The sequence below is a fragment of the Falco punctatus genome (assembly GCF_963210335.1).
Source record: "Falco punctatus genome assembly, chromosome: 8".
In the NCBI taxonomy this organism is placed as follows: domain Eukaryota; kingdom Metazoa; phylum Chordata; class Aves; order Falconiformes; family Falconidae; genus Falco; species Falco punctatus.
The window spans coordinates 63,728,059-63,751,410 of NC_137588.1; the positions used below are offsets into that span (position 1 = coordinate 63,728,059).

The window sequence follows — 23,352 nt, forward strand, 5'->3', positions numbered from 1 at the left end:
CAATATAGAATGCATGAGATATTAGAATGTTTAGTAAAGTTATACTTCCATAGATCTAGATTTAATTTTCATAAATCTAGAAACTATATAGAAGAACTAAATTGAAAATTGACTATTGGATCATCTATAGCTAAGTCTTTTAGCAACAAAGAATAGATACCTTTTGCAAACAATAGAATTGTAACTATATATACGTTAACTTTAGGCACCGCTATAATATATTTTTTGTAAAGTGGGAATCCAGTACTTGACATGGGTGCCTTAGTGAAGCAGGCAGAAGCAGAGGCAATGATTTTTTTCTTTTTGGTTGACTTACTACTGTGCCCTTGGCAGAAAACTAAAACATAATATTATTATGCCACTGGATAAACTCACAGCATACGCCTGGTCCCCTTAGCTCTACAAGGATATAGTAGAAGGCAGTCTTTTTTAGCTAAGGCAGACAGAGGCCACAGATAGTGATTATAAAAACAAAGGGGTGGGTAACAGTCTTGCCCCAGCCCCCAGAGCCAGGCACTGCCTTTGCAGCAGCTGACGCCACGACACTGGGTGCAGTTCAGAGTCCAGTTCTCTTCAGACATAAAGAAAGGGAGAGACATGCCTGGGACGAGGTACTTCATTTCTGAGTGCTCCTCGCTGCCAGGTACACCACAAAGCTCATCTCCCTCCCCTTCTCACCTTCCTCACTGGAGTCAGCCACCCAGGAACGATCTTTCCTCATCCTGATGCTTTGGGGACCTCGGTGGGCATGTGAACAAAGAGGAAGGCCCTTTTGGGCATGTCCTCCTCATGCAGGTTTTTTCCCTTGCCTGAGGAACTGAGACAATTAAAATTTGGAAGTTTTACATTATTTCAGATTCTAAAACCTGATTATTGTGGAAAATCCACACTGTTTAGTACATCATCACTGCTGCTGGCTTCTAACCTACCTATTACAGCCATAGCCTGCAGATACCAAACGGTATCTGAGATGGTCACGATCATGGCTGTGTACCTAGCTGTGCATATCTATTTCAGGTCATTACAAAACTCGCATTACCCTAGTGCTTGAATGGTTCACAGTGTTTCATATATATTCATCCTCTGAGCACCCCTGTAAGGTAAGGGGCATACCAGTGTGCTCTGCCGACGACCTCTCATGGGGCCAGCTTCCAGTGTTCACCTGTTAAATTAAAACAAGATCTTCATGCTGCCCCTGATGCAAACAGCAATGCTCTTATATAATCTTCTTTAAAGCCCTAAAACTCTGCTCTTCTATAATGACGACAAATACAAGATAATCGTTCATATGCTAAGTCCCTTCTCTTGTCCTATATTTAGATCACAAACTCTCTGGGCAGTTGAGTCTGTATTTATGCAGCACCCAGGAAAATGTGCTCACAGTCCATTAAGGAAATTTCTAGGTTCTATAAACAATGATAAAGTGACGGTAAATTAAAATATAAAGATACATGCAAAGCTGCAAAGGTAGTAGTAGTAGTCTGCAAGAAAAAAGGAATTCATAAACTATCTATCCATCAGTGCTACAGCTTCTGTTTACGTCTAGGATGTTTCAGTTCTTTTCCAAGCTCTTCAAGAAGGCTGACCTTTCAGCTAGGAAAATAAGTCCTCCATGGGATAATTACAAGTGTGATAAACACGAAAAATCTCATCCACTGTGTCTGTGAAAAACAGCTCAAATTGCAGGTATGACTACATAAGACGATGGAGACTGCTGTAACAATCAGGTACAAGAAGGCAGTTAGGAACAGAGGGGAAAATGGAGTCCAACCTTCTGGCTATCATCAGGTTAAGGGGCTGCTGATGTTATCATCAAGGAGATAAAAGTGGGCTGACTTGAGCATAGGCTGCTACCATCAACAAAAAAAATCTCTGTTTTACACCGTAGTCATAAAAACAGTGGTACATAGTTCTGTAGCTCTGATTCTGTCTTGTCAAACCATGACATATGTATCTATGCACCGGTTCTTCAAAATATTTTGTTTGATCTTTTTGGTTTGTGGCAGGAAGAAGCTATTAGAAGTGACAGAAAACATTTCTTCTTTTTAAATTGTTAGAAATCGCTACAGCTCACATCTGTATAGCAGACACACAACTCAGCTGTTACTCTGCATGGGCAGTTAGCTGAGTTTCTGCAACATTATTAATGGACCCTGCAGAGAGCACCTGATACTTCTTATATTTCAAAGTCCACTGAATAAGCTCAGTGAGCCAAAATTAAAACACTTTGTTTATCAGGGCATAACAGCTATACCTATGATTAATGCTTTTGCTCCCTTGTGGAAACAAACAAATGTCATTAGCTACAAGGCAAAGCTAAACATTCTTCGGCTCTGTTTTATAGGAATTTAACAATTATTATTAGTTTATGGTAGTACAGACTAGGTACTCAGTGTTTCCCAGGAGAAAAAAGGAAAATATAATTGCTGCTGCAACAAAGTAATGATTATAATAGACTAAATATTTAAGATAGATAAAACATGAGACTATCAAACAATCTAATAACAGTCAGGATTTTACAGAGATACAATGAAACTAATCTCCCTGGATATTATGTTTTACTAAACAGTTCTTTAATATCTGAAATGTTTATGCACATGTATTTGGAACTACCTACAACTGTAGTATGCCAGAATCTTCACTCAAATATAGCTGCAATTTATAACTCTTCAGCAAATGTGTCCAAGCATTAAGAAACCTGAAATCCAGTAAAAAATCACAGTTGGGATGATAAACTGGCTTGGGCAGTGAGTGTGGCTTACAGGGCTCTCTCTTTTCTCGTTCGTTCCCTCCCCCAGCTCCTGACTCCTCCGCAAGTGGCTTGGCTTCAGTTCTGCATGTAGGGATTGTTGTGACTGTCCTGGATCAGTAATCTGTTCAGAGGAGCTGGGTTTCACAGCAAAAAATCAACGGCAACATAAATTCCAGGTTTGTCCCTCTTTATTACAGGCTACTGCAGAGCAAAGGAAGTCTAGTTTATTAGAACCTGCTGAAGAACTGCCTAAAGTTATAAATACATTCATGGGAAGACTCTAAGGCTTCAGTAACATTAAGAATCCTTGCACTGCTACAGCCAGTCTCAGAGTGTATTAGCTCCTATTTATGCACTGAAAACGATCACATTTCCTAAAGGGTTGAGGAGTCAGCATGCCACAGTCTAATCAACTGACCACATTTGTTGTCAAATGACAACATTTCCACAGGTCTAGACCAACAAGTTGCTAAAAGTGTGAAAACTTAGCTGTAAGATCCTTTGAAAGCCTCCACAGCCTCTAACTGAGTTGGACACCAGGATGAAGAAAAATAAACAAGATCTAAATTTCTTCTACACCAAAGCACCACAGGATGCTAATCGGCATTATGCCTGAGGATGAGATGAGAAGCAGTTGTGTTGATGGCCCTCCAGCCATCACTACAGCAGCTCCCAGCCTTGGCCAACAGAGCATGAGGCAGTTTGTACTAGGTTTCTCCCTGTCATTACAGTCAGTGAAAGTGCCTGATACATCGGTTCAAGTCGGATATATTGGGACTTTGACTTCTCCACTTACGTTTCCAACAAGACAGCTAATAAATGTGGATGAGTTTTACGGTCAGGCCACTAGATTACGCAAAAGAGGGGGTATCTCTAGTCAGGGCTAGGTTTAAATCTGCAGTTAAAAATCTCTGTGTCCTTCCACCTGTTTCATGACCTTTTCATTCTACTTCAATACAATTTTCCAAAGCTACATATTTAACAATACCCTCTTCAGTGCAGTATATATATAAGGATATGTAAGATTATTTCGGCACTCACCGTATGGAATAATAGTTCAGGATTCGCTCTGCCTTTAGCATCCACAAGTACCACTCATGTCCTGTTGATCCCTGAATTATTCAAGATAGGCTTAGTTTTTCTTAGCAGTCCTGTGGTTTCAGCAAGGTAAAGCAAATATTCACTTTTTGTTGGATTATTTTCCTACCATTTCAGCTCCCTGGCTGGACCCACCACAAGATTTAGTAACATCAAAAACAAGTGCAAAGGAGAGAGCAGGAATGCACATTTGGTTTGTGGAAGAGGGTAGGGTTAGAGGGCAGCTTAAGTGGCCATGGAACAGCAGAAACTATAGTTGCATTTGATGGAAACTCATGTGAAGTGGGACTAATTCAAACCCAGAAGGGAGAGAGAAGATGAGCTTGTTCGGTGCGAGCAAGCCTGACCGAAGGATATATTTTTAAAACTAATCAAAGTACAGATCACCTTATTAATCACAGTTTAAACATAGCTGATCTTAGAAGTGACAGTATCCCACTCTCATTCTGATCAAATCAACTTTGAGAAATCTTGCAAAAAAGTTATATTGTTTCATATTCTAGGTTGTTACTGGAATTAACCTTCCACTCCAAATCAAAGAATGCCACACTGCCATTTTTGTAAGTTAATCAAACACTCTCCAAACAAGCAATCCTTACTCAGAAGCCTTAAGATGTGTAAATTGGATTATGGGTGACATTTCACTAGATTACCAATAGCATAGGTCTAATTAAAAACAACTGTCATGAAAACAGATTTCCCCACCCCAGCCCATATTTTCCTAATTAAATAAGACTAACCTCCCCATCCTTTTAGTTATGCTCAGCTACAAGAGTTTCTGGGTATTTTTGATGCAGTCAATATTACGCTGTTTGGAGTCTTTTGGAGCACACTCCACAGAGATCTGATACTGACTGAAAAAGCACTCTGCTTTTTCCTTACCTGAGCTAAACATGTGCTGCGTGCTGGAATGAAAACAAATCTGATGGTACTATAGTCACAGCTACCTCTCTCTCAAGTGGATATTACTGTCTACAGAGACATGAAATGTGAGAAACACGTTAACAGAAAATGAAATGTTTCTTTCTTTTTTCATTAGTGTACTATTGCTAAAAGCAATAATATTTAGCTCTATAGATTTCTGCAAATAAACAGGGACTTAGACTAGCCAATACCAGCTTGTCTCCCCAGCTCCCTCTGGAGGCTGGCGCTCTTGTTTTGTTGTTTACCACGTGAAAACGGTTAACTCTCTGAATAAGGATTTTGTTTATAATATACTTTCATAGGCAAAGGCTGTAGCCTAAATGCAAACAGGCATATGGTTTCAGTAGCCAGCTGCAGATCTTTCTCTTTGGTTTCTAATCAGAATGAAACTTCCCTCCCATTCCACAGCTGCAACATATATAAGTGATGGGGCTCCAGTACTCTTTCCCCCCTCCCCTCCCCCCCTTGAATATTTTAGGGGAGGCATTTTTTTTTTTTTGGCTGTAGCCCTAACGAACATGGAGAGTACTTGGAGAATTTGTGTTTGCTTCTATTGCTGTTTTCATTGGCTTTCTTCTAGCATCCAGTGTTCCCCCCACTCTAGGGGTAGTGTAGTCTCTGACAAGACCTCTGGGATACTGGTAGTCCCTGAGGATACCGCCAGTGAGCCAAATCCATTGCTGCAGCTGCCAAAAGGTGTGAGACGTGGATATGCTCTCCTGCCTCCTCTTCTCAAGGTGCTGTCTGACCGGGGACATCAGAACTGGGAAAGCGAGGCCACCAGGCTACAGCCAGATTCCAGAGCCCTTCGGTACATGAAAAGGCTATATAAGATGTCTGCTACGAAGGAGGGAATCCCAAAGGTTAACAAAAGCCACATCTATAACACTGTTCGACTTTTCACTCCATGTTCTGAATGCAAGCACCACCACAGGGACCTCATGAAAGGTAGGTGTGCAGAGACTGAGTTGCCAAGGTTAAATGGGGGTTTTCCATGTGTTCTGTGCTTGCAGTGTAATAGAAAAATACCGTATTTCTTTAGATGTGTTGCTGTTTTAATCCTGATAACTTCTCTCTTAAACTGTAGGAGTTTTTCATAACCTACTTCTCCTTGAATGGCATTCTCCTTGAATGACATAGATGCCACACAAATGGTACTATGTTCAAGATGATGCTGATGTTTCAGGCTGACTCATCACGAGTCACAGAAAATGATAATCACTTCTAAGTGAGAAAATAGGAAAAAAAAACCCATGTTTCCTTCTACTGCCCATCTTGGTTTTGTGTTTTTCAAGGGAATAAAAACATAGCACTGTAATGAGACAACAAATTCCCAGACTCCTATTGCCAGATGACTCTTCCCCTTGCTTTGTATGTTTGCTGGGGAAGAATCACAACCCGAATTTGTGACTATCCTGAAGGGAAGAGTAGAATTACTTGTAAGTCAGGCTCAGGGCTGAAAATCCAGGGTGGCTGGGTACTTGGTAACTTACCATGCTTTCATGGCTTTCTTGAATGTGGGCTGGCCACACCAACAGCAGCTAGAAATCCTCAGCCTTTAATTCTGTTTATGCGACTGCTGACAAGTGATCCGAGTTCTTCTGACTTGGATTTTTGTTCACTTAGAAAGACAAATAACTCTAAACACAAACATCATACCTGTGCACAGTAACAGCACTTTGAGACTGAGGTTCAGTTAAGAGGTATTCGCTATGGAAAAATAAAATAACCAAGCTATGTTTATGACTATATTTTCCTGGCATAGTATAATCTACTGATTCAGAAACATACTCAGAATTAACAGTTAATCTTGTGATTATATATTCTAAATGTGGTAGTAATTAAAGCAGCAGCCTGAATCTGAATCAATTTCCTACAATTATCGAGGATATTCAGATTCATGATTTTAGAAAAATTAATTAATGTAGGAAATAAAAAGTTTAGCAGGGTCTACAGAGCCCTCGTTTGATTGCTTATTATTTTGGCCTATGTAAGTCTGAAGAGATCGCTTAATGCATTAGTGGTCAAAAAAGAACAGTTTCTTATTTACAGAAAAAATACAGTGGTGAGTAGTAAAAAAGCAATATATTAAACACATGCTATGTCCACATCTGGAAAACAGGCCGGGAAGTGGGTTTATCAGTCTCAAAGCAAGATGGAAACTGGAGCAAACTGAAAGAATGCCAGAAAAATTTTAACATTGTGGGGGAAAAGATAAGAGCAGTGTATCTTACAGTAGAGATTAATGAGACAAATGTGCTTTCAGAATAACTTGGAAATTCTGGTCCTGCTTTGTGAGAGAAGCAAAGTGATGTGCATGAAAGAATGATAATATTTTTTTAGTAGTGCTAATAAATAACTTTCTGCCTTGCTATTATTCAGACTTGCTGGCAGCTGCTGGTCAAAAGATTTAAATAGGAAAAATATAAGGAAGAATAACCAGTTAATGCTAAAAAGCTCTGAAAGCACTCACTTTAAAACTAGCTATTTCATTTCATGACTTGTATAATCTAGTTTCTGTTTCCCCATACCAGTGCTGAAAAGACAACTGCTAACTTCCCCCTGTAGTTTGTTTTTTTTTAATGAAACGAATCCTAATAACTCTTCATCATGGTTTCTTGGTTTTGTTGCCACTTGACTTTTACATCTTCTGTCCCTGACCAAAGTAGAAGTTCCATACAATAAAAGTAAGGGAGGGCAACTAAGCTGGTTTCTGCTGCTGCTGAATTATTTCTACTTACCTGCTACATGGCTGTTATTTATGTCTAGGTGAAAAAATAAGATGCGGTAACTCTACAAGATTTTGTTTCCCTTCTCAGGAGATGTTCACTCAGCGGATTTACTCTTCAACCTGGATCGTGTTACTGCCTTGGAGCACTTACTCAAGTCTGTCTTGCTTTATACCTTTGACACGTCAGTTCCTGTTTCTTCTTCCACTACATGCATGTGCCATTTATCTGTTAAGGAGCATGATTTTTCCAGCCAAATATGTCCCAGCATTTCACACTCTATAGCTTTTAGCCTGCACTTTGAAGTTAGAAAACGCAAGTGGGTTGAGATTGATGTGACTTCTTTTCTCCAGCCTCTAATTGCCACTAACAGGAGGAATATTCATATGGCTGTGAACTTCACTTGTCTGATGGGTGATCCACAACAGAACACTAAACTGGAAAATGCCATTAATATGGCACTGGTTCCCCCTTCTCTTCTTCTTTATCTGAATGATACCAGTGAACAAGCTTATCACAGGTGGAACTCACTTAGACACAGAAGGAAAAACCCAGTGCGGCCCAGGCAAAGGAACAATCCGCTTGTTGATGTTACAGGTGACAAAGGAAAAGAGAATTCACAGGGTAAAAGGGCCTCTCGACAGCGAAGAGATGAGAGCCTGAAAGAAGCGCCAGCAACTCCACCTTACAATTTGAGTGAATATTTCAAACAGTTTCTGTTCCCTCAAAATGAGTGTGAGCTTCACAACTTCCGTCTAAGTTTTAGCCAACTAAAATGGGACAAATGGATTATAGCACCACACCGGTACAGCCCTCAGTATTGCAAAGGTGACTGCCCAAGGGTCGTCGGGCATCGTTACGGCTCTCCAGTGCACACAATGGTGCAGAACATAATATATGAGAAACTGGACTCATCTGTTCCAAGGCCCTCCTGTGTTCCTGCGGAATACAGCCCACTGAGTGTCCTGACCATAGAGCCTGATGGCTCCATAGTCTACAAAGAGTATGAAGATATGATAGCTACAAAGTGCACTTGTCGGTAGTGGGTGAATCCTGCTTGGTTTTACTCTGGTTTTGGTAATTTTTGTATTCTCAAAGTATCTGTAGCTATAATCAACAGAGTAGTGTTTGTGAAATTCTAATAGCTCTATAAAATCGGTTATGATTTAGCATGGAGTTAGTAGAAGGTGTTTACATCATAGCACTTATTTTTGTAGCCACTCAGCCTTTCTAGAATGTGAAATTAAATTTAAAATCTTTTTATTGGAATAATTTTGCATTTAAAATGTGGAAGAGGTTTCAACTACCAGATGTCTATTTTAAGCTGCTTTGTTATAAATTTAGATAAATAAATGTCTATCATGCATACCACTTATATTCAACGCCTGATAGTCTTCCTCTAGATAAAGACACCTTTTGCATGAAGTTTCCAGCAAGTGTCTAGGAAGAGAAGAAAGTTGTTCATGTTAGAATTACTTTCTCAGGTTTTCATTCTTTTTCCCTACCATGTTTCCAGTTCCCCCAAGCAAGAAGACAACTCTTCCTCACAGCTCTGTAAAAAAGTTACAAGGTTGCTTCTTGCTTTTCTTCTGCCCCACTCTTTGGGCTTTCTCAGTGAAGAGTGGTAAGAATTGAAGGATGGCTGTGTCGTAACTTGTGAAAACTTAAGTAACTGAACTATTTGAGTAAGAACTGGCACAGCTTGTGGGTGAGCTGTTAAAAATGGAAAGGCTTGATCTAGTTCAAGAACAAAGCACAAGCTGTTCATGGGCACAGGATTCTACAGGTGGTACTACACCACCACTTGCTTCTGAATTATGAAATGTTCAATGTTGTCAGCATAAAAAAAAATAAGAAAGGGCTTTAGAAGCCCATTTTTAAAATAGTTTATTTAAATGCTATTAAATTGGTTTAGTAGTCTGAAAGTGTGGGGACATAACCTCACTTCCTCTGGCAATAAAATTGTAGGTAATGGCGCCTTAATGCTAGATGTTTCCAAACCAGATTTTTACTATGATCAATTTATTTTCTCCTAAACTTTTCTAATTTTAAGAGTTGTGTCAAAAATGGTGGTTTCACACTGGGGACCCAAGCTAGTGCACAAAAAAAAAGCCCAGCTTTCATAGGGTGTGGTTTTGTGGTTTGTCTGTTTGTTTGGGGTTGTTTGGGTTTTTTTTCAATAAAAGGATGTGGAGCAGCGCAATCTTTTAAAACTTAAGATTAGCCCTTAAAATGATGACTTGCTAATGCATTGATACATAAATGCCTTAACTTTCTACAATTAAACCACCTAACCAGACCCTGCCTTAGATCCTGGCTCCCCAGGGCTTGGCCTGGGGCTGGGAGTTCAGCCTGGCAGGGAAAGGATCCACCCCAGGGGACGCCGTGTGGTTTTCCTGTACTGTGACTATGGTTCACCTGCTCATTTGCCAACCGGTCAGTGTTGCTATGATGCTTCTCAAAGTCTGAATTGCTCCATGGAGGTGCAGTGCCATCCGGCTAACTGTCATACAGCTGCTTTAAAAATTAAGTTCCTAAGTGAAGCTTGCATTAGCCTGGAACCATTGAACTAAAGTCTGTGCTTGTTCTGGCTCTAATTGAAGGTTCATTTGAAATAAATACAAATATCTCAATGTCAAACAAAAAACATCCCAGCCTGTGGCCAACGCTATGTTTGATAGGTTTAATTCAAATTGCCTAATGTGGCGCTGTTCACAGTAATCCCTTTCAAACAGTGGGAATTCAGCTTCACCGAGCTGCCAAGAAGGGAAATAAAGTGAATTCTTTCGTAATTCCTTCCTTGACGCAAATGGAAAACCCTATTTAAGACAAAGTGCTGAAGTCAAGCTAAAGAAACCATGGTTTTGGGTCAGCTACAAGCAGCTTCAGAAATATGTAACCTCAGCAACAGGTTAAGGGTTGAGACCATGTTCTCCAAGGCAGCTTTGTGCTGCTACAGCACCTTTAGCCTGCAGCAATACGCACTCTAATAATAACGTTAATATTCAAGCCCTCTTGCTGCAGAGGCAGGGAACGGGAGCGCCGCAGACACGCGGCCTTGCCGGCTGAGCAGCTCCTGCTCGGCACCGAGAGGCTGCGGACACGCGCCCGTGAGGCGCCCCCCGCCCAGCGAGGCGCTGCCGACTCGCCCTCGATTAATAATCTAATCGCCAGGACTAAACGGTGGCAGCTCTCGTATATAAACTGTGATTTCAGAGGGCCAGCGGCAGCGGCCCGGCCCCCCCGCGGGGGCGTGAGGCGGCGCGGCCGCCGGAAGCGGAAGCGGCCGCGGAGGATCCGCTTCCGGGGGAGGCGGCGGCTGCAGCCCCGCTGAGGAAGGTGACACCGGGGCGCCATGGGCCTTCACTTCGGTAACCTGGCGCGGGTTCGCCATGTCATCACCTACAGCCTGTCGCCTTTCGAGCAGCGAGCCTTCCCCAACGTCCTCTCGCACGGGCTGCCCAACATCTGGCGCCGCTTCAGCTCCCAGGTCTTCAAGGTGGCGCCCCGTGAGTAGCAGGGGGCGGCTCAGGCGCGGCCCGGGCCGAGCTCCCGGGTATTTCCCCGCAGCACCGGCAGCTTGGGGATGGGGGAGCGCGGGGCTGGCGCCTCTGCACCGGGGGCCTTGTGTAACGCTGCCTCGTCACAGGCGCGGTGGCTGAAGCTGCTCTGGGGCGTGTGTATTGCAGGGCGACTTCTGAGTGTCCCCTTTCCTTTGCAGCCTTTGTGGGAGGCTACCTCTTGTATTCCTGGGGAACACAAGAGTTTGAGCGACTGAAGAGGAAGAACCCCGCTGACTATGAAAATGACCAGTAATGAAGTTAATGAGACTTACCTCGCTGTATTATCAGCTCGGTGTTGCTAAGCTTGTTCACATGACTGGAAGGGTATTAAAAGGGAGATAAGTCTTGTCGAATAAACTTTAACTTTGCTCCATGACTTTGTGTGAAGTCTGTGTCTTGAGATGGTTCAGGTGAGCGGGATCAAGTCCCTGTCTGGATCACTCTGTACAGGGAGATAATCAGGCTAAAGTTCTGTATGTTCAGATATTTTTATCTTAGAGCATTTTCAGCCTTTGTGACTACCATTCCTTTGAACATTTGTCAGTACGACTGGTGTAGTGAGGACTGCCTTCAGCTGGAGATGGTATGAAATAACAGCTCGTTGCTGCATTTGTCGTTCCATCACTGGCCACTTCTTTCCACTCTGGCCTCGAGATCTGTGAAAAACAAATAGTCCACCTGATTTGGTATTGACCAGAACTGCCTGAGCTGGCTGATGGCTCAGGACTGAATGGGGACCTTGACTTCTGTACACAGGCTCACTTTTCACAAGGAGACCTGTGCAGAAGACAAAGGGCAACAGGTACAAGCTGCACCGGGAAAGGTTTCATTACAGTGTAAGAAAGGAGTTCTTCTTGCTGTGGGAATAATCAGTTACTGGAATAACCTCCCCAGGGATGTGGTGGGAGGCCCCAGCTGGAGGTTTTCAAGTACAGGGTGCCAGCTAACCTCATCTGGGGTACCTTCCCACAAAAGGCTGGACCGGACAATCTTTCAGGGTCCCTTCCAGCCTGAGCTGTTCTGTGATTCTATACTAACTAATGCTATTTGGATGATTAACTGCAACTCTGATACCTGATAGCGTTAATAGGCTGGATTAGAAGCTTCTTGGAAACTACCAGGAGAAACAAGACTGTTGAATACCTGAGTGTTACTTAAAAACAAATGCTAGTAATAAAGCTACTTAAGTATGTGACAAAGAAACTCATGCTGTGGCTCTTCAGTATACAAACAAGCTTCATTCTTCAAACTCCAGAACACTGGGCTGGTTCCTTTATCCTTTTTTTTTGTCCCTTTCATCCAGCTGACTGTCTCAAGCTTATGCCCCATGCAAAGCAACACATTGATCTCTCCATTGTGCTCTTCCTGTAGCTGGTACTGAGAGTCTGATCCGCAGGGCAGGAGGGATGTTTCCCTGTGTTAAGTTTCTCAGTGTGCTCAAGGCTGGGCTGTCTGGAGGACAAGGATGCTCAGTCTCTCGCTGCAGGAAGTTGAGGGGTATGCAATTTTTAGAGCTGAATGCTTTTTTAGGGCTCTTAGCACATGTTTTTAAAAGCACACTAAGCTCAGTCTTAAGGCTGTTCCTTCTGCTCTTGTGTTTACTCCCAGTACGGTCTGAGGTTGGCATAAGCAGGAGTAATACAAATCATCCAGCGCTGCAAGTTGTGCCAAAAATATTCTGTGCTTAAATTTAACTCTGCATTTCAGTTTGTTGGTATTTTCTAGGCAGCTTAGGCAAGCAGAGAGCAACCAAGTGGCTACTATAATTGCAAGAGCTGGGAAAGACATCTGGAGTCAGACTTTATTCAAAGCCTTACTGGCGGCCTGCTTATGTAGGCTCCAAAAGCACCCACAGCAGCTGATGGGCAGCCTAAACAATAGTGCATGTGAACTTCAACATCGGTAGCTTCACTAAACGCTTGTTTTTCCACCGCATTTTGAGTCACCAGCTCTGCCGAAGGCGAGTAGCTCCTCTTGGTCTCTCTCCCGAGGTCTCTGCCCTTGTTCACAGACAGCTGAACCGTGCCTGAACCAGCTGCTAGACAACTGTAAACAGCGCAGCAGCTTCCTCACAGCCGGTGACCTGCACCCCAGGCAGCGCACCCAGCCAGTGCTGCAGCAGCGGCTCAGCCCCGCTGCAGCGTCAGCAGCCAGGCGCGGGCAGGCAGGGTCTCCTCGCCCTTTGCTCTGCCACCGGCCTGGCGCAACGCTGCCCAGCCGTCCTCCGGCCCTGCCACCCGCCTGGCAGGGAGCCAGCTGCAGAACTGCTACCAGCAGGGATGGCTGCCGCTGGATGTCTGGCATTGCCAGGCCAGCCCCTGGGCATTTCAGAATCTGAACAAGGTGGCTGAAAATTTTTCAGTCTTATCATTTCTGTTCTCCATTTGGTAAATGTTAAAAGTGGCAACAGAGCAGCATCTTGTGTCTTTTTGTTTTGTTACAACCTGCATCTTTGCTGTGGGTTTTTACTGGCATGCTAGACTTGCAGAGATGGAAACAATTGGTTCCATTTTATTCTTTTTTTCCCCCTGTGTTTTGCACAGAGTAAACAGACTTCTGTCTGAAAGGGATACACTGGTGCTATTAGTAACCCAGGACACACAAGTTTGATGTGCTGCACAAGGTACTAGACTTACCTAGCCAAAAAAGCTAAGAAATGACGACTTGCAGAGGGCAGTGCTGTCAGAAGTGAAAGAGCTGTCATTTCAAATCCTGTGCTCCACACATGAAGTCAAGCCTATCGCTGCTGCCTCTTGCTTTCCTTTCTGTGTTCTATATCAGTGCCTACTGGAAACAGCAGAAATTAGAACTCAGATGCACATAAAGAAATGGGAAAAACAACTGAGAAATTCACAGCCAAAGGTAAAAGAAACTTCGAAGTTTGGCTCTTTGATGTGCCATGATTTACTGTCCCATTTCCTTCCCTTCCCAAGAGCCAGGAAGGTGAAAATGAAGGGTTTTGATGCCTCTTCCCAGGGAAGCAAGACAAACATGGCAGAGGAAGGAGTGTAAAAACCCAAGGAAAGGAACAAATTTTCCAATAAAGGTTGCAGACAATATGCTAGGAAGGGTATTTATTTAATCCCAGTGAAGTTTGGGCTAATGGGTAGTCATCTGTGGACAGAAACCTAACAACATGGCATTATCTTAATCTAAGTAACTTGCCTTCCACGCTGGCACTTATGCCTCCATATGAAGCAATCACAGGAAGCAGTAGCCTATTACGTCCAGATTTGTATGTACAATTTAGCTAAAACACAGCTCACTATTTCATACAGTACCTTCCTACTTGAAGTGACTTAAAACATAGCGTGCTCCAAACCCTGCACACACTTGACACAACCAAGCTGGTATTCTCTTTATGGTACTCTTCAATCTCAAAAATCTTGTACCAGACAGATTCGGCATACATGGGATGGATGTGGGAGCCAGATGCACAAGATCTCACAGAGCAGGAGCAGCAGCAGGTACCAGTAAGGTCCATTTACAGACTGGTAATATCAGACGTACGCTTCTCCCACTTGTCCCAACATTTGTAAACTGAGAAGATTATAGAAAAGATGAGGTAACAGACAGTTCTTCTTAAACGTTCTTTTCTCCAGGCTGCTGCATCTCATTTCATGATACAAAAAAATTAAGATTCCTCTTATACACAAACTGCCCATCCACATCAACAGTTGTTGGCACCGTTTAGAAGGCTAAGTGTGAGTTACGCTGCGAGGGACGGAGGCAGACTACAGCAGAGACAGTTCATCTAAAAAAGCCATAGTCTTGTCACATGGAGCAACTCAGCTCCAGAAAACCCTTGCAGCAGTCTCATCTACTTTTGGGATTAGCTATCCAGAGATTATTATCTTTATCTACACATTAGCATCCCTGGAAGAAGAGGTCTCTTATTTATCAATTATAACATTCTTTTTACATTCCAAAATCCATCTGAAAAGCATTACAACCACTTTTTGGGTACAGTGTGTGCGGCGGGAAGGAAGGTTAAGTAACTTCCCTGTGATTCTTTCATGTACCAGGAACGAGAAGCAGAATCAAAAGCATCATTCTCTGCTTCAGATAAGCTTGGTAAGGCAATATGTACCCACAGCTGACAGGCTCAATGCTGCACACACTGACTGTCACAGAAGCTAAATAAGGTCACGGCTTTTTTGATTTTTTCCAGACTTTGGACTGGCCACCTTTTTTCTTGCAAAGACACCATGAAGTTCTGGTAACATGTTAGCTAGGTTTTAAAAAAGGGAACAGTTGGCACAAGGGGTAAGCTGCCCAGACAAAGTACAAGTGGAAGAAGAGTAAATCATTAGCTAGACAAGACGGGCCTTGAACCAGATCGCTCCAGCAGATGCTAACTTTGTAATCCCCTCTTGCTCTGAAATGAACTTTGGTCCTGTAATGACTGACAGCTGATGCAGATAAGAGAGTGCAGTCTATAAAAATCTAGCCGAAGCTTGGGAAGTTCTGTTTGGGGCTCTCCCTACCTCCTCTGCCCAAGGCTGGTCCTGCAGCCGAAGTGACAGCTCACACTGGGAAGATGTGCTGGTGGAAAGTGACGGCGGTCCTTTTGCTCTGCTCACTGCTGCTCAGCCAGGTAAAAAGAGAGAACTATTTAAAGTGTTAATTAAAATGGTAGTTAATAGCAACTGTTAGGATTTGCATGAATAAGAATAACTGGCAGGAGCTAGAGGTGACAGTAGTGCTCTTTTAGAGGATTCACCATCACAAAAAAGACTGCCTAGGGAATACTGGGTGATTCCGAGGCGTAACTTAGCAAGTAATTCTGCCTTCCCTCCCAAGAAGATTAAAACCATTATATTTTGTACTTCTTACTTCTTTGGGGTTAGGACACAAGCAACTTGACTTCGATAGAGCATGCTATGATCTGAAAGTAAGAAAGATTTCAAGTTCTTCACTTAAAATTAAGACTATTGACCTCCACATCAGAATGACCAACTGCTTACAGCTGCTGACAGTCCCTCTACAACTCTGTTTCAGACACACTGCGCTTCCCTGCACCACCGACAGCCACGGCAGAGGCGGATGACACCTTTCTGGAGAGGAGTCTCCCTAAGACCCGTTGGAGCCTCGTGCAGGGATAACAGCGAATGCATTACAATGCTGTGCAGGTAACTAATCCTGATCAACATCTGGGCTCAGTGACACTTAATACAATATATTATGTGGGGGAAGTTCCCACCTACTCTCAGCCAAACGAGATACAGAATTAATTCTGTCCATTAAAAAAGAGATACCAGGAATAGGGATGGGGCAATAGATATAGACTTCTTTTGTAAGCAATGCAAACAGAGCAGAGTCCAAGTGCCCTTGACTGCGAGCCTCAGCTCTTTCACTGCGACCCCACATAACCCGTCTCTTCAAAAAAGAACATAAGATTCTAGACAGATTAGATAATTGCTTAGAGACCTTACAATTAATTCTTCTTAAAGCCAATATTGTTCACTTTCAAGCATGTATTAATTAAAAGCTGTACGTTACCCTAAATGAATCCCTTTAAGCTGATTACTTAAGCTCATCCTTTAAAAGACAACTAAAATATCAAAAGACAGTTAGTTCTCATGAACATGAGACATAAGCAAATTGTCCAACTGATTAAAATTCCTACTTAGTGACCGAAGGGCAATTTTCTGTGGCACCTGCTGTACAGGTACCAGAAAGCAAATAGAGAGAGGGTAGAAGATACCCATTTTCTACTATACATAAATGTAACAGGTTCTACTGATTAACAGAGGTGAGCTGTAACAGCGGCTGCAGGAGGATACAGACAGAAAGGGATTTCAGTCCTGTATCATTTCTACACTGCAGCCTGAATGTATAGCCCTGGGTGAGATGCATTTTGGAGTTGTTACGTAAAGCAAAGAACACAAAATTAATCAAGATAAACCAAAGAGAGTTAAAGAGATAAATACAATGTAACAGCTACACAAGCTGAATACCAGCAGTGCTGTAACAGCTGGGTGAGAGGAGCACTGCTAAGGATTTATGTCTGAGCCCTGCGCAGCTGACAGCCCGAGCTGGCAGTGCCCGACCATCTTCTGTTTTCCAGGAGGAACCGCTGTTTCCTTACAACAGCCTCAGAGTGACCTGTCACGATGAAGAACATTCATCACCGTTACTGCTAACAGTGCCCCGCTCACTTGTGAAATATTTATTAACTGTTCAAAATCTAGGACAGTGAATCCAGCAATAAGTATATTTAACATTTCTGTCATACGAACTGATAAAAGGACTTCAAAGAACTTGAGAGCATTTCCTACCAAGGCTGTACCTTTGCGGCACATACTTCAGGATGCCTCTCTGGCCGAGCTCAATAAAAGGACTCTGCACCTCGAGTTCATTTTGTTTTGTTGTAATGGTTCTCTTCAGTTGTTTGTTTTTTTTTTAAGGTGTGAATTAAAAATTTATATTCAGCAAACCATGGTTTTCCTTCTATCCTGAGAGCAAAGTGTGTGGCGATTCCACAGCTGGCATCTCAAGTAGAGGTGCTTAGGAGGACTTCAGACATTTATCCTTCAACCTGGCGAGCGTACAAAGCAGATCACGCTTCCGTCTCATTCTAGTCTCAACAGCTGGACTCTTATCAGTACCCCAGATAAGGCCTGTTAGAAAGAGGGAGCAAACAAACAGATAATACTGATAGCATTTTCAATATCCCAAACATATCCAGTGATAACTGGAAGGAAAAGTATTTACTTTTAATTACTTCTGATCTAATCTACTTAAATGTTCTAGACTGACTTTTGCCACTAAAGTATCACCTATTTTAAAATAAACTGATCAAAATCCTATTTTGATCTGTTGCATGTTAACTCTGAGAAGGAAATCAAGCCACTTTTGATGTGACATGTATCAGCAAGCCTGGGACACAAATACCGAATGCTGTTTTCCTTTTTGTTATACACAGAGCACTAGCCTGAAAAAAGAAAACTCTGCTTAAAGATGCACCACCAGGGAGCAGAACACCCATGCAACAGATACGAGCACAGCATTTGAAGTTTAATACAGAAAATCTATTTGATATTTATTAAACTTAGTTTCTCCAGTTACAGTTTTGCATTGTACAAAGCATTTTAATGACACAGTAGTTAAAAAGATCTTTACAAATTGAAATGTGATACCCTTTTCTCCAAATATTTTAATTGCCATAAATTTGTTTAAAAATACACATTAAACGCATGTTTCAGACACTAAACTTTCTATAATCTCAATACCACAAAATACATAGAATATACTATACAGATGTGGAAAAAATCTAGTTAGTATATAATACTTTGCTCACCATTAACAGCTTTATTACGTGAAATGCACATACTGACTTAGAAATCCTAATTTTGAGCCCCAAAGTACCCTTTGAAATTTTAAATGTATTGCAACAAATAAAATCACAGTTTGTTTTTTTTCTTTTTAGGTTTTGGTTGAAGACAGATGCCTAAATATTTTGATAGAAAACAAAATGTAACACATGGACTTGTCATGTACAAAGCATAAAACAGAGACATCCCATTAGTTACTAACAGTACCTTTCTGTATGATTAATAAGGGCTTCATTTATAAGTGACAGGTTAAAAGTTACCTTCCCCCACCCGCAAGCCCTCCCCCAAAAGAAAAACCCTTCTTCACCAAATAATAATTTCAAATAAGATAAAGGATTTTTAATAAATATATAAGCACTTTATCCTCCATATACAAAATTTCTGAAAACAATTTAAAAGGGGGACCAGATACAAATGTCAGGAACTGTGCTTGCAAAAGTCATGCCTGGTCCTTAGAGTTGAGTTTTCTGATGTATAATGCCAATGCAGCCAAAAACAAACGCTGCAGAACTTGTGCACCCAACTACATCAGCGACTAGGGTTGCATATAAAAACCGAGGACAGGGAACACTGCATTCCAACCCGCCTGTCAGCTCCGCTAGCACGTGCGGAGTTACGCCAGGAATGGATACGCTTCCATCGAGTTGCCAGATGAAACTAAACCAAGTGAAGCATGGACATCAAGACAGCCTACACAAAGGCCGTGCAGTACCACTGCACTCCCAGTCGCCCAGTGTGGGGTGCTCGGTCGAAGCCCAGCTGAACGCAGCAGAGCAGGGGGCAGCATGGCTATAGGGCCGCCCCCCGCCCAACACCAGTTCCTCGGAAAGCCATGGAGCTGGACATGCACCACGATTCCCCAACTGATCTGAGTTCACAGAACTTTCCTACTTAGGAAATTTGTCTCCCAGAACAGGCCTGGATTTGTCTGAGTTGGCTAGCGAAAGCTTTGGGTACTCTTCATACTTCGAAGATGTCTAGCATTAAAAGTTTGTTGCTGGGAAACACAGGGGTTTCCGTAACACCAATTCATCAGATGGAGTAATTGAAACCCTGACCAAAGTATTTGTCAGAAATCTAAGAATTTGGAAGCTGTTTACTCCCCAATGGGTAATTCAAACTTGACTTGCTCAGGCCCTTTTTTATCTGCCTTTATATAAACACTGCAGTGACAGCAACTATCTGTTCGGGAAATGAAATATTAAATACAGCAAAGGTAGTCTCTCTTTCCAGCAGCTGGCCATTTTGGCAAACTACATAATTATCTGCCTACGGCTTTATTTTACTTGCCCCAGGCAAGCGCTACATTAGCTCCGTAAAGTACTGACTCTCCGTATGTTGGGGCCACTCATAAATACATTTCAGGGCATTTCTTTTGTTATCACAGCAATCAAGCCTCAGCAATCTAAAGGAATATACATTGCACTCCTGTATAATATGCAATATTTATCACCAGTAAGATGGTGACTCAGCACTCAATAAATAATATATCAATATAGTCAGTTGCACCATAATCTAAAAAACAAGTATAACATATACTTTGGACAGACTGAGCTCATATATATATACATATATATTAAAAGACACATACAATACAAATTGCATACTGCCATCAAAAGCCAGAAAGAGCCATCCATATGCTCTGCTTTATGGCTAATAGTTTCAAATCAAAAGAAAAAGCCTCGGGTTGTTTTACTCTGGTGTCCTGAAGATTTGTTTAGAATTATAAATGGTTGCACCTTATCACCTAGGAACCTGCAAGTTTGACAACAAATTCAAATAGTATTGATATCTGAGCAAGCCTAGTCTGATTAAGCCATTTTTAAGATTCACCAACTGGGACCACATTCAGTGAGGGAATTAAAATTACGGTATTGATATGTATTTGATCAACAATTGCCTAGGGAACCATTTAGGAAGCCAGGAGTTAGGGATTCCCTACCGGAGTCACTAGTGCAACGTGCATTAGTGCTGAGGTGACATGCATTTCCACTGCTGTTGTGTAGAGGTACGAAAGGACAGGTTCAGACTGTTTGCCTGCACTTTGACAGAGGGATGGAAGCCTGTTACGTACTTGCATTGGGATTTTTTAGCTACAAAATCTGACAAAGTACGTAACTTTTCTCTTGGAAAAAATGGTAAAACCCAAATTAACATATGCTTTTGGAATTGCAAAGTTTAAATGTATCTAATAGCCACAGATGCGTAAGGCATTACTTTTCAATGAACAAGACTCCTGCATATCTCCCGTACAGACAGAAGACCTGGGACAGCACTCTAGAGGACAGTCTACTACGAAATACACTGTTCAGGTGGGACACTTTCAACCAGTTCAGGTCCACATTTTGACACGATGTAAAAAGTCTTCTGGTCATTTGAAGACCATTTTTTTAAGATCCACCAATCTAGGGATAAGCGATACATTTTTAAGAGACCAATTCAGTGTGACACCAAAAGGTATTTGTGGGACTCTAGTTAAGGAAAAAAAATTCCCAGAGATGAGACCATTCCTGCTAACAGTAATGGTAACTGTGCACAAAGGAGCAAGCCAAAACACAGCCATGCTGGCTAGTGCAGCACTACACAAAAAATAAACTATAAATGCAACTTGTACGAAGGTATTTTTTATATAGCGTCAAAAGTGTGCTAGGCACTTTAGAGTATTACAGGAAAAATAGTTGACAGTGTCCCATTAACCAAGATGCGGAGTTTGAGGGTACAGAGTTCTGTCTCGAACAGCAAACACTAACAGAAATGTGACCTTGCACAGTGATTCAATAAAAAGGATGCTCCGACAGACCTGAAGAGTAAATTCAGCTATCATGGAAAAAGTCACAGGTCTGTTAACCATGTATCAATTTGTATGTAGCAAAGCTTTTCTGGAAGTACAAAACACGCTGGAACGCAAAGGAAGCTCTACGAATATGCAGCTACCTTTTAGTAGGTTACTAATTTGCAAAACTTCTAAACTCTTAAAGCCCATAGGACATACTGCAGTACTAAGTAGCGTAGAATTCTATTCCTTCTCTCGAGGTTGCCGTGATTTTGGCACTTAACTACAACTACACAAAAAATTTAGTGCAATAATTTTCCTGAACATGCACGTTCATATCTGGTACAGAATAAAGGGTTAAATGGAAAAGAAAACAAAGCAGCATTCCACAATCTCACTCCAAAGGATTCAGAGTTTGACTCTTCAAAAGGAGACCACTGCAATGAGAAGTCAGTTTGTGTGACAGACACTAGTACGTTTAAAAAGGAAGTGGAATTTTACCAAAGTACTGCAGAAGACCACTGCATACAGTATACCTGGTCCTGCTGTAAAACATCTTGTAAACAGTTCATAAAATCTTCATCTAAAAGTAAGGCATAAGGCACACCAGACATGTTAGGGGCACTAAGCAATACTGAAAGCAGTAGCATTTTAAACCTTTTACTCAGACAAGCACCTTACATGGAAAGGTACTTTGGTTTACACTTTTTGAGAGCAATCAACTGCAACTCCATGAACCATTTCCGTTGCACCAAGTTGCTCCCTTGCAAGTGAGTATTACGCTCCATCAAACATTAACGGGACCTTCATTAACACGGGGTAAATACAAGTTTTAAATCCATTCTGCATCAAAACAGTCAATTTCCCTGTAATAGCAGGCATGCTCCCACCCCACAATGGCTGTTGCACTGTTATCCTGTAGTGTCCATTAGCTATCAGACCCTAAAAGGAAAAAAATGGACCTCTATTTCTACTAGATTCCTGGTTTCTCAGTCAATGGAAAAGATGCAAATGACAGTTCTGGTAGGAATTGTAACTCTTGTCGGTTTTTTAACCGCAAAGTTCACCCATTTTCTAAGTGTCAAAAAATGACAAGCACGCAAACAAAACTTATTTTAAACAAAGAGATGCAAAAAAGCACAAGATTGTCCTTTCCAGAAACGTTTCCTGTATGCATCGCACCTATCAGACTGAAGTTCATTCCTACACCATTACTTCGATATCACATTAAATGCAAATTACTGTAATGTTTTGTGATTGTTATAGTGTTAATCGATGTTTTGAAACTGCCTTGGAAACAATCCAAGTCAGATCCAGCTAAATACTTTTCCATATAAATTTATTTATAATTCATTTAAATGAAGTATCTTAATACGTAGAAGAATATCTGGAACTTCTCTATTTAGTACAAATTCTGCAATAATAAATCTGTAGATGTCATTTATTAGTCGACTCATAGGCATTAGGCATGAAAAGTATGGTGTCCCTACACGTTAGAACCTATCAACCCTAGTTCCTTTTACAGGCTCTACCACCACAAGACATTACAGAGTAACAAAGCTCACAAAGTACTTAAATAAAGTGTCTATGTTTAATTTCTGCTAAGTACTCGAAAGGGTAAATTTAGGGGAGAAATAGCTACAAACTGCCCAAAATTGGGCTTTTCAAAATTAAAATTAAAAAATTAAAATAAATAGGGTTTAAACTGACGATTTATGTATTGTGACTGGAATTCCAATGATCTATCCATGACAGATCAGCAAAACTATACCTTTTTATGTAGCAGATTTTAAAATATTTAAATAACTTAGAACGGGAATACTGAAGAAGTCCATTAACCAGATGATTTGGGGTTAAAACACAAAACACAAATGAGGATGGGAGACATGTGAAAGCATTCCTTGCTCTTAGTGTCAACTAAGCAATGTGTTATGGCAGTCTTCCTTATTGACATGACACAGTGTTGTGGAGATAAATCAGAGGCAGCGAGAAAAATGCGTTCCATTTTCCATTCCTTCAGTTCCAAATATCACTTGGCATCCAGGCGCAACCAATGTAATCCCTGACGGGTGTAACGCACTAGGTCTGTCATGATGCTTGAATTGAAAACCAGAGGGCCCATAACTTTATCCAGTTCGGCAAAGAACTCTAAAACAACAGACACACAAGTTAAACT

At 41.7% G+C, this 23,352-nt stretch overlaps 5 protein-coding genes across 12 annotated transcripts in view; 3 read left to right on the top strand and 2 right to left on the bottom strand.

The window, feature by feature from the left end:
* The window catches only part of SHROOM1 (shroom family member 1), a 59,725-nt gene extending 59,013 nt beyond the window's left edge, over positions 1–712 (bottom strand). The window contains exon 1 of the mRNA XM_080397760.1: positions 679–712. The gene's annotated coding sequence lies outside the window, so the exon portion shown is untranslated. The remainder of the gene's footprint in view (positions 1–678) is intronic.
* Positions 713–5,157: 4,445 nt separating this feature from the next.
* GDF9 (growth differentiation factor 9) lies at positions 5,158–9,594 on the top strand (the record flags this gene model as incomplete). Its single annotated transcript, XM_080397806.1, has 2 exons — positions 5,158–5,722; positions 7,594–9,594. 2 exons carry the CDS (start codon positions 5,158–5,160, stop codon positions 8,544–8,546), a joined length of 1,518 nt encoding a protein of 505 aa, XP_080253932.1. The 3' UTR covers positions 8,547–9,594.
* A 1,198-nt stretch (positions 9,595–10,792) lies between these two features.
* UQCRQ (ubiquinol-cytochrome c reductase complex III subunit VII) lies at positions 10,793–11,442 on the top strand. Its single transcript, XM_080397804.1, has 2 exons — positions 10,793–11,012; positions 11,225–11,442. The coding sequence occupies exons 1-2, from the start codon at positions 10,859–10,861 to the stop codon at positions 11,317–11,319; spliced, it is 249 nt and encodes an 82-aa protein (XP_080253930.1). The 5' UTR covers positions 10,793–10,858; the 3' UTR covers positions 11,320–11,442.
* Positions 11,443–11,580: 138 nt separating this feature from the next.
* Positions 11,581–17,305, top strand: LEAP2 (liver enriched antimicrobial peptide 2). The gene is made up of 3 exons (XM_080397807.1): positions 11,581–15,663; positions 16,068–16,198; positions 17,137–17,305. The coding sequence occupies exons 1-3, from the start codon at positions 15,607–15,609 to the stop codon at positions 17,171–17,173; spliced, it is 225 nt and encodes a 74-aa protein (XP_080253933.1). The 5' UTR covers positions 11,581–15,606; the 3' UTR covers positions 17,174–17,305.
* Positions 17,306–17,455: 150 nt separating this feature from the next.
* Positions 17,456–23,352, bottom strand: part of AFF4 (ALF transcription elongation factor 4) — a 56,639-nt gene continuing 50,742 nt past the window's right edge. For 7 of the 8 annotated variants that reach the window (XM_080397769.1, XM_080397767.1, XM_080397770.1 and 4 more), the window contains one exon: positions 18,100–23,324. In XM_080397769.1, the coding sequence (XP_080253895.1) occupies positions 23,206–23,324 (119 nt within the window). In that variant the 3' untranslated portion in view covers positions 18,100–23,205. Of the gene's footprint in view, positions 17,690–18,099; positions 23,325–23,352 lie in introns of those variants that run through there. The other variant, XM_080397768.1, reaches the window with a different exon arrangement.